Consider the following 11,104-nt stretch of genomic DNA (forward strand, 5'->3'; position numbering starts at 1 on the left):
GAAATAATTTAATAACTACCATTTCTGTCCTTTAGTGTGACGTAATGTCCTATGGTGTGACACACATAAAAGACCCACAGATTTGTTTTTTATCTCAAAATATCTAAAAAAAACAACAACTGTTGAGTATTGTAATAGGGGGGATATAAATATCACTCATCTTAAAATTGTATAATTCTCATCAGTTTTGAACGGATGACAGCAAAGTTTGTCTTGTTGTCAAAGTTTGACCTCAAATTGTCCAACAAGTCATGGGGAAAAAATTATGTTAATTATAATTTCATATTAAATAACACCATATGAAAATAAGTGTATAACAATGAAGATACATCTCTCTCATGCTATTTATTAGGGCTGCATGATTAGCGGTAAATCTCCATCACGTGTGGGCTTTCACATGGAGCAGCATTTACTACACAGAGCGCAGCCCTACTATTTATATATTATTAAGAGGTATTTTTTTCTTAATTTTTGCTATGTCACACCATAGGGCAAATTTATGGTACAGTTCAGTGAAAATGTAAAAAAAAAAAAACAATGAAAGAATTGACGAAGTTGACCCTTTATATTTTTCCTCAAAGATCAGACTTCACACTACATAAGTATATGCATTTCTTCTTCAAAAATTGTCTTTTACAAAATAAGCATTTTTTACTCCCTATTTGTCAACTACCCAATCTGTCTTCAATTGGTCGAACAAAAAGATAATCCCACCCCAGGCTTCTCAGCAGCGGAAGTCGTCATAGTTGGGGTAACTTGAAGAGCAGTGAATGGGAGAGTACCACAAATATATTTTTTTGCATTCCCATTTGCTCAAATGGCAAAAGAAAAACTCCACGACAGTGCTTTCGTGACTTTCAATAAAAGGAAAAAAATTGAGAGACTGATAACGGCAGTCAGAAGACAGAACGATGTAAAATGTACCGTCCATAGACGCTGCATTAGAAACACCCTCGCATTAGCGTTAACTGTTTGTTTTTGTTGTAATTTGATGCAAAGGTGATATAATACAAAGAATAGTGTTATAAATGTACATTAAAAAAAAAATAAAAAATACAAATATGAAAAACTTCCAAGGATTTACGATGCTGATGACCATTAAACGCGTCTTGTGAAAAGGGTCCATTGGTTGAGCCAAGTAAAACTAATCAAATTACAGCTAATAATCTACAAGTAGTACCTTCTCTTCTTATTTAGGAATAGAAGAATTTTAACATCAAATGATTTTTTCTTGCTACTTTGGTTGCTACGTGTTGCTTACTGGTGGTCTCCATCCGTTTAGAGAGATGTCTGAAAATTCATTCTACCTACACAGCATATTTAATTGTGTCCAACACGGGACCGCGATTTTTGGTATCACAGCAGAGTTTGAATTCCCAAAATGCTAATAAAGGCGTACTGGCGCTCGTGCAGAAAGAATATGTTCTGTGACATCAGTATTTTGTGGGAAACGTGTACGTAGGCTACTGCAATAATGCAACAAGTCGACAGATACATTATTATATGTGGTCGGCTCGATGATCATCACCGTGTAGGTAAAACAAAGCTGAACGCGTTTTTCAGTTCATATGCATACGTTCACTGTGAAGCATTAGCTTCGTGACACGAAGACACGTTTTAAATGGTTGTAAGGGAAATCGAGGACCCGAGATCAAAGTTACTCGCCAGCACGACTGGCGGCCTGCGACAAGGAAACTATGTGAGTGAAACGCTCACGACACGTACAAATCCCAAACAACTCTGTTAGTTTGAATAGTTCAGCAAGAAAACCGAGCGTGGTGTGTCTTACCGTACAGAAAGTACAACTCCTCGAAAGCCTACATTCTCCAGATTCACGTGTCTGATGAAATGCATACGTGAAGATTGTGTAAACGGAGCTATGAAGCTCTGACTTTGAGGACGAGTCTTACACCGCGAGCACGTTTCTCGTGAATCTTCAGTGTATACGCGAGGAATCACTGTCAAACCAGTTCGATTCAAGCGAAAAGCTGTAAATTACGAGCAATTCATACCATAGTCACCACAGCGCTTAAGAGGAACTCTCACATTTCATTGGCTACAGCAAACGTCTATTTCCAATCAGATGGTTTTCTCTTTAGGACATGGCATTACTGTCATAAATCAAACTCGTGTATAATCCGTCTCTATTCTCATCAGAAAACTGTCAATGAGAATACATTATTAATCAATACAATCAATATGTTATGAGATTTACTATAAAATACATTTCTGTGGAGGGCTGGAATGAGAAAAGCGTCTTTTTAGGCTAAGAGTAAGTGACACATTACAAATAAATTCACATCAAACTGCTTTATGGATAAAAGTCTCAGTAAATTTAGTTGTTACAAGAGCTTATATTCAGGCAGTTGGGTCAGTAGAGACTGTTTGACAAAATGATAAATGGTCATAATTAACACTAAACGACCAGGTTTGCTTTGCTCAATCTCTCTCAAATCCTTAAAATGGTCACCGATTAAACACAGTATAACTATGTGCTAAATTAAAGAGGATGATATATATATACAGGAAGGATGCCAGAGAGAAGTAAGATTGTCTTTACTCCAGAAGATTATATCCTTCCCCCAAGGAAAAAAAAAGATCAATGCAACTCCTACAAATGGGTTTAAAAAGCCGACAAAGTCATATATGGTATTTCTTTATCATATGATTGTGCAATATATACACCAGGAAAAATAAATACATGTTTTAACACTTTTCTTAGACATCACTTTATATTAGCAAATATTACCACTAGCACCGTCAACGAATCTGAAGAAAGTTTTTGTTTGAAAAGGAAAACACACACACACACACATATATATATATAATTGAGTTTGCAGGGGTGATGTTACTGGTCTGTCTCCATCTCAGGGTCAGCAGATACATCACCTGCTTTCTGAGGGTCACCAGGCAGGACGTCCGTGACTTTCTGTATAAGTTCATCAATCTGTTCTTCTGTCAGTCTTTCTTCGCTCTCCTCTACCATCTGTAAGGTAAGGTCATATATACTGTAGGTTATACATCTATTATCCAGCGATGGCCATTCAAAAACTATCCTTTCTCTCGTCAATCCCTTCCACTAACTTATTACATGTGCACAGATAGAGCCTGGGGCTTTAAGGTACCAAATTGATAAATTTTTCCTTGTAATAATATTATTAATATTATAATATTATATAAAATACTCCCCTGTCAAGTATAAATTCTGTTTATCTGAAAATTGTTTGTTTCATTTTTTGTTACATTTATATAGGCGAAAGTATAGTGTGACGTAACGCAATGCAGTGCATAAATGTGTCATTAACCAATCAAAAACTGGACCAACATTCACAAATCTTATCAAAACACTTAAACACTGTCACTTTTTAAAGAACGTATCCAAAATCCCTCACTGTGTCCTCTGGTCCCAAATCTATCATTAAATTCAAAATAAACTTACTTTTTCAAACCAAAAACAATAGCCATTGTGACATCTCAAACAAATCATTTGAACAAACTCAGAATACACAATAATAGAAGAAACACTTTACAGCAAGGTTCCATTTGTTAATATTAGTTAACTATATGATCTAACAATGAAAAATACTTTTAACGCATTTATTAATCTTAGACTTGAAGGAACATTAACTAATTTCTAAACAACAATCTGAATATGCCATTTGCTTTTTATGGTGTATTTTTATTACTCAAATATAACACTGTAAGCCCAAACTGGGCTGTAGGCCAAACTAGAATGTTGTAAGGCCATTATTGCTCAATGTCTATACATGTACCAGTCTGTCAGATTGCACAAAGATATGACATCAATATTTTTCCAGAGAACATTATTGACTGGCAGAATGCCACCATTAGAAACAAGCTAGCAGATTGAAGAAATAACTGTGGCAGGAGTATTGAGGAGATTCCAGAAAGAAAAAAGGAGGATAACACCCATAATGAGATTATTGGTTGAAAACGATATACAAGTGTGAGCTACAAGTGAGATGGTCAGATGTTCTGCTGGAATCTCAGCTTTGTTGTCTAGGCCAATAAAGTCTGATTTTGGCATCTGGAACTTCAATAATATTTTAATATTATTATTATTATTATTAAATTAAATTAAATGATTAATTCTTGACTCAAGAGATTTCTTTGAGAGAAAGATAAGATTTTCTACAACATCATATACTACTGTTCAAAATTTGGGGCTTTGTAAGATTTTCTTCATGTTTTTTTTTTTATTAGTTTCTTATGCTCGCTGCATTTGTTTGATCAAAAATACATTAAAAACAGAAATATTGTGATATTATAATTTTAAATAACTTTTCTATTTTAATATTTCAAAATGTAATTTATTCTTGTAATGGCAAAGCTGAATTTTCAGCAGCAATTACTCCAGTCTTCAGAGTCACATAATCCTTCAGAAATCATTCTAATATTCTGATTTGCTACTCAAGAAACAATATTATCAATGCTGCTTTGTTTTGTTTTTTTGCGGAAACAGTGACATTTTTTCAGGATTCTCTGAAAGATCAAATGAACATTTAAAATAGAAATGGATACATCATGCATGTCTTTACTGTCACTTTTCATAAATGTAATACAACATAATGTTGATCTTTTTGATGAAAATGATCTTTTAATAAAGATCTAACAAATGTAGATTCTACAGCGTATAATACTTCAGCTTCATTCATCGCACCAAAAGATAAACTGCAGTGCTTTACAACTATAGGACTAGGCTAAATAAACTTATCACTGCATCTAAACTAACAACATGCCTGTTAGATCCTGTACTCACTAAATTACTAAAAGAGTTGTTACCTGTAGCAGAAGAACCACTTCTCAATATTATTAACTCGTCGTTGTCTTTAGGTCATGTCCCAAAACCATTCAAGCTGGCGGTTATTAAGCCTCTTATTAAGAAACCACAACTAGATCCTAGTGAACTGGCAAATTACAGACCCATTTCAAATCTTCCTTTTATGTCTAAAATTTTAGAAAAAGTTGTGTCTGCTCAATTGTGCTCCTTCCTGCAAAAAAATGATCTCGATGAAGAATTTCAGTCAGGTTTCAGGCCCCACCATAGCACAGAAACTGCACTTGTTAAAATTACAAATGACTTGCTTCTTGCGTCAGACCAAGGCTGCATCTCATTGCTAGTTTTACTTGATCTTAGTGCTGCGTTCGACACTATAGATCATGACATACTCATAGATCGATTACAAACCTATACAGGTATCCAAGGGCAGGCTTTAAGATGGTTTAGATCCTACCTGTCCAATTGCTACCATTTTGTTCATTTAAATGGGGAGTCATCTCAATTATCACCAGTAAAATATGGAGTGCCACAAGAATCTGTCCTAGGTCCTCTGCTATTTTCAATATAATCGTCTGTTTGATTACGTTTTTAATTGATTTTTCCATACATTTCTGCCATATGTACATTAACTGAGAGTCACCACTGATAAGCTACCACTAAATATTGTAGAAACTTAATTTGCTGTAAAGTTGCTTTGCAACGATTTGTATCGTGAAAAGCGCTATACAAATAAAATAAACTTGAATAATGTACATTCTTAGTACTCTCTAAGAAATAGGCAAAGATGTAAAGAAGGAGAAAGGGTATTAAAAAAAGGTATGACAAATTTTCTCACCAGCTGAATTTCAACAGCAGTCTGAGGTCTGTGGTTAAAGAGCTGCAACTTCTCAGCTCTTTAAAGAGGAACAGGAAAAAGAACCAGCAGTCTGTCAACTTTGGTCACAGTCTAAAAACAGGTGCAGTAATACTAGACTGACTATCAGATGAAAAAAACATCAACTGCAGTCTCAAACATCACATGACACAAATCTTCATAATGATACATCTCAAACTTAGAATTACACAGTGGTTGTAATACACTGTATTTAGTGTGACACATACACTGTTTGTTACAGGCCTATAAGTTTCCCCATTCCTGTGTTTTTCACAATAAAACAAGGCATTTCGGTGCAAAATAAGGAATAAAAAAAAGAACGTTTTCTGTAACTCACTTAGTGAGCTTGTGAGGCAACATAGCAGTGAGGAACTCCTTCACGGTGTCTGGATTCTGATGAGCACACGGCGTCTTGGAGAGGTACTTCAGGGTCTACTGAGGCAGACACATCAACTGTTAAAGGCCATGAGTGATCAACCCTGTCTGAAGATCATGAAGAAAACAATCTCCCACAGACTGAAAAATTAATATCATCTTTGTTTACGAGATGTTTCAAATCACATCAAAAACAGGCACCTCATACATGATGGTGTTGAGATTCTGCTGTCCCGTGCTGTGCTTATTTTTAACCATCTCTTTTCTTTTTTCTTTCAGGTCTGTCAGTAACTGATAGACCTGATGGAATAGAGTGCATTTGTACAGTCACAAATAAACTTAACAACTGAAGATTTTACTTGAGATTTACAACATGCATTTCTGATAACACACACATTGAATTGTACAACATACAAATGAACCAAAATTTATCTAAAAAGGTTTCAAATGCATACTGACCTCATAATTGCTTAGCATAGCAGCATTGGCGTCCCTTCTGCAAAACAAAATGTTTACATTAGAATTATCTCATGTGTGAACAAAGGGAAGCTCCAACCCATGGCATTATTGTTACGTTACAATATTACAAATAAATAGCAATTCCTAATTTCCATAGAGCTCAAATGGTAAAGGAACCCTCTCGCTAATAAACAAATACGACCAACATGTATTCTGAAGATTATACATAATTTTTACATCCAAATGACCTCTCATCAATTGTTGGTGAAAATAAAGCGAATTTTAAACAGTTCAGCTCATAATCAATTTTATCTGAGCTTTATGGCTATAATAACTAACGTTACATATGTACAAGAGTAACCACGTGAGCCGCATATCCTCGTCATTTCAGTGTAAACTTGGAAACCCGTTTTTTTCTAATCACAGCGCCATATACTCATCATTTTCAACAACAAACAAAAGATTATTATTATATTATTTAAGTTTGACTTTAAACGAATGAAATTAAATCAAATCGCTTACACTTCCATGCCGCTTGCCTCGTTGGTTCGACAACTAACAACGATCCGGAGAGAAAACGAAGCTTGCTGTTAAACGTTCCCACCCAGTTGTCGCGTTCAAATTTGTTTATAGGGTTAAATATTCCTGTGACTATTGCTGTTTACAAATATTTAGTATAGTCGTAATTTTAATAAAGATCTGAATATAACGTTTCGCCCGTGCAACAAAATGAATCTGCGACCTAATCAATAAATCAGGTCGAAATATTGTGGAAGTGACACTATAAAAATTATTAAATGTTATATAGAAAGACGATATTTATATAAAATATTTAATCATATATTATAACATATTTATATAAAATATATTATGTTATGTTTATATAACATTATAGTACATAAAAGTAATATTATGAAATAATATTACTTTTAATAAGTCTATAATTGTACTTTTATGATTGCATGAGGAATCAAAAGAATATCTGATCAGTAAAATGACTCAAATATGGATAAAGGGAGAAAGAGATTCATAAACAGATGCAAGAGCAAACACAAATCTCAATTCATTGTGCAAACATTTCGCAAGCAATTAAGGCGAAAAATAAATAACACATAAGGTTGTAATGTATTATTGTTTGCAAGTTGAGAAAATATTCACTGCAGATTTGTAGTACTTTCAATGGTGTTAACCTCATGACAACCCTTCCCCTAAATACGCTGTTGATTTGATGTATTTACACAGGTATATGATATACTCAAAAGAGACATAAAAGTAAAATAAAAAGTACATGAAGTACAGCTAGATTCATTCTTTTTTGTGTACCTTCTCGGTTTAAGGACATAGCGCCATCCACCATTCAAAACTGTAACTGCAAAGTGTATTCTCTCTTTAGGGAGGTGGTTCTTTAGGCTTCGATACAGTAAAGGTGAAACGAGGAAGAAATGCAATTCAATTCAATTCAAGTTTATTTGTATAGCGCTTTTCACGATACAAATCGTTGCAAAGCAAGTTTACCGAAAATTAAGTTTCTACAATATATTTAGTAGGCTAGTAGCTAGCTTATCAGTGGTGACTGTCAGTTAATGTACATATGGCAGAAATGTACGGAAAAATCAAATAAAGACGTAATCAAACAGACGATGAACACTATTAACAGCAATTATTATATGTTGCAATCAAACTTATAGCAAAATGCAGTAGTTCTGTATGTTGTTTCAGGGTTGGCATCATCTGAGGTCCTCTGAGGGGTTGGCATCATCTCTTCTCAGGTGTTCTTCCCCTGGCAGAAATAGAGTAACAAATAGACACATAATTAGCGTAGCTGCTGTTCCAAGCAAAATTGATTTGTTTAACACAAACTAAAGAATAATAATGTGCATTTGATCAGATATGACTGCAGTCTCAGATTATGAGATGCATTATTTGAATGCTTGGCCAAAGAGATGTGTCTTTAATCTAGATTTAAACAGAGAGAGTGTTTGATAGGTAGCCAGTGCAGAGACTGTAAAATTGGGGTAGCCTAATATGATCATATTTTCTTGACCTGGTAAGGTCTCTAGCCGCTGCATTTTGGACCTGTAGCTTGTTTATTGAGGATGCAGGACAACCACCTAGCAGTGCATTACAATAGTCCAGTCTAGAGGTCATGAATGCATGAACTAGCTTTTCTGCATCAGCACTTAAAAATGTTTTTAATTCATCCAATTAAAAAAATGTAGGGTAATGATTCACATCTATATTTTTTAACTTGAGCCAATGAAAAATAAATATCTTGCCCTTAGGGCTCATCTTTCTAAAGTCAGCCTGATTTAGTGCATTTTTTTGTGTCACATGCTTTCCGTAATGTTTATGTCTATTATTTCGTGTTTAACAGAGAAATAAACTGGAGTGGTCGCTTTGTGGGAAACACCGACCCTATAATGGAAAAGTTCAAGGCGTCAATTGCATACGACCAGCGCATGTGGGAAGCTGATATTAAAGGGAGTAAAGCATATGTCAAAGCTTTACAGAAAACAGGTCTGGTCACGCAAAACGAGATGGAACAGATTCTTACAGGACTCGACAAGGTGATTATATTATTTACCACATTAACGTTACCTGACTCATAAATCCATCTGATAGCGTACAGGTTATAGCCTACGTGTTCTTTTACAGTGTCATCTTTCTCATGAAACTTCATTTATTTACCCCTGAACTGTGATGCTGGCTTGTAAATATTTACTAGGATACTGTACCTAGTCCATTCCCCCTTTGACAGCAAATACAGACAAAAATATGCCCGGACACAGACACCTCCATGTGCACAAAACAATAGCCATGCGACAATGCTGATGATGCCTATTGTAAACTTCCCTGAAGCTACTGCCATTCAACATGGCATTCTGACAACATGAATGTCATGAATATTTCATTTCCACAGTTATTGTCCAAGAAAAAAGATACAGTTCATTCACCAAACATTGACCATGCAAAATGCCCCAATATTTAAATGATAAAACTGGAATGAAACAGCAGAAATGTACAAGGTAATGTACAAAAATATGAACTCATTAACTCAACAAATAGTTTAATGTATTGTACAAAAAATGTAAACAAATAATACGTGACAACTCTTCCCAATAAAAAATGTAATCTAATGTGAAACTGACACTTTCAACTTAAAAAAAGTAACAAAATAATGTTATTTTTAGCAAATTTTAATTAAATGTTTAGTGATTCATGTTTTAATTCATGTTAATTTTAATTAAAGTTTAGTGATTTGGTTATGGTTATGTTTTTGTCTATATATATAGATTTTATTTATTTTTATTTCAGTTTTAGTTGTTTTAATACCATTTTAGTATCAAGTTAAACTAAATGAAAATGAAAAATGTTTCCTTGGCAGCTAACTGAAATAAAATAAGTTTTTATTTAATTGTAATTTAATTTGATTTTATTTCAAGTTTTTTTTTATGGTTTTAGTTTAATTAACTGTAATAACCCTTAGCTCTTGAGATATAGCTCTAGTGACAACTAACCCTGGTCTCTAATATGGCTGTAAATATTGCAAAAAAAAAAAAAAAGTTATCAGACATTTTAATTCATTGTCACAATATAAATAACTGAGGTATTTAAATATATCTTTATCAGGTCTTTGATGAATGGTAATATGATTGAAAGGCAAGTTCAAAATCAAACCAGGAGACGAAGATATCCACACAGCCAATGAACGCAGGCTGAAGGCCAAAAGAAAATGTCTCCAGGTTACGCATGTAACCATGGTTCCCCGAAGGAAACGAGACGCTGTGTCGAAATGCTATGGGAACGCCTTCAGCGTGACCACGCTCTGAATCACATGTGTAATCAGTCCAATGGATGGGTGAGACGTCACGGGCGGGGTGACGTAATGACCAGGAAGCTTAAAAGCACATGTGGTGGAACTGGCGTCAGCTTCTAAGAATGAAGCAAGCGCTGACAGGGATGCCGGAAGTATGGCCCTGAGACGCAGCATCTCGTTCCCTTCGGGGAACCATGGTTACATGCGTAACCTGGAGACGTTGGGAACGAGATGCTGCGTCGAACGCTTTGGGAACGCCCTCGGCGAGACACCGTACTGAAGCCTGTGCGAAATCAGTCCAATAGCGAAGCGAGACGTCACGAGCGGGGTGACGTAAGCAGCCAGGAAGCATAAAGGCACATCCGGCCAGCGCGCCTGTTAGCTTCTGCGGAAGCGAGCGCCTGCAGGGATGCAGGGAGTATGGCAGGGAGACGCAGCGTCTCGTTCCCTTCGGGGGACCATGGTTACATTCGTAACCTGGAGACGTTCCCCTTCAGGAACTCGAGCTGCGTAGAAACGCTGTTTCAAACAGGTCCACCTGTTTGAACATGAGTCGCAAACAGGTCCACCTGAGCCTGGCCAAAAATTCTCTATATCTGCTTCACCACCTCAGGGTGAAGCCTCCACTCCCCGGGCCTCGGTCCCTGCCTCGACAGGATGTCTGCTCCCATATTAAGATGCCCAGGGATGTAAACTGCTTTTAGAGAAAGGAGCTTCCCTTGGGCCCACACAAGGATCTGGTGCGCCAGCTTGTACAAGGGGCGCGAACGCAGACCTC

General features: G+C 35.8%; 2 protein-coding genes across 3 annotated transcripts in view; one reads left to right on the top strand and one right to left on the bottom strand.

The window, feature by feature from the left end:
* The window catches only part of LOC107673842 (DNA-directed RNA polymerase III subunit RPC9-like), a 17,213-nt gene extending 10,094 nt beyond the window's left edge, over positions 1–7,119 (bottom strand). The window contains exons 1-6 of one of the 2 annotated variants that reach the window (XM_016467655.1): positions 7,032–7,119; positions 6,510–6,546; positions 6,252–6,350; positions 6,013–6,107; positions 5,637–5,694; positions 2,890–2,986 (exon numbers count right to left, since the gene is read on the bottom strand). In XM_016467655.1, the coding sequence (XP_016323141.1) occupies positions 2,890–2,986; positions 5,637–5,694; positions 6,013–6,107; positions 6,252–6,350; positions 6,510–6,546; positions 7,032–7,039 (394 nt within the window). In that variant the 5' untranslated portion in view covers positions 7,040–7,119. Of the gene's footprint in view, positions 1–2,371; positions 2,987–5,636; positions 5,695–6,012; positions 6,108–6,251; positions 6,351–6,509; positions 6,547–7,031 lie in introns of those variants that run through there. The other variant, XM_016467656.1, reaches the window with a different exon arrangement.
* A 678-nt stretch (positions 7,120–7,797) lies between these two features.
* Positions 7,798–11,104, top strand: part of LOC107673800 (argininosuccinate lyase-like) — an 11,184-nt gene continuing 7,877 nt past the window's right edge. The window contains 4 exon segments of the mRNA XM_016467585.1: positions 7,798–7,802; positions 8,884–9,076; positions 10,140–10,154; positions 10,157–10,231. Of these exon segments, the coding sequence (XP_016323071.1) occupies positions 7,798–7,802; positions 8,884–9,076; positions 10,140–10,154; positions 10,157–10,231 (288 nt within the window).

The sequence above is a fragment of the Sinocyclocheilus anshuiensis genome, unplaced genomic scaffold, assembly GCF_001515605.1.
Source record: "Sinocyclocheilus anshuiensis isolate Anshui unplaced genomic scaffold, SAMN03320099.WGS_v1.1 scaffold700, whole genome shotgun sequence".
In the NCBI taxonomy this organism is placed as follows: domain Eukaryota; kingdom Metazoa; phylum Chordata; class Actinopteri; order Cypriniformes; family Cyprinidae; genus Sinocyclocheilus; species Sinocyclocheilus anshuiensis.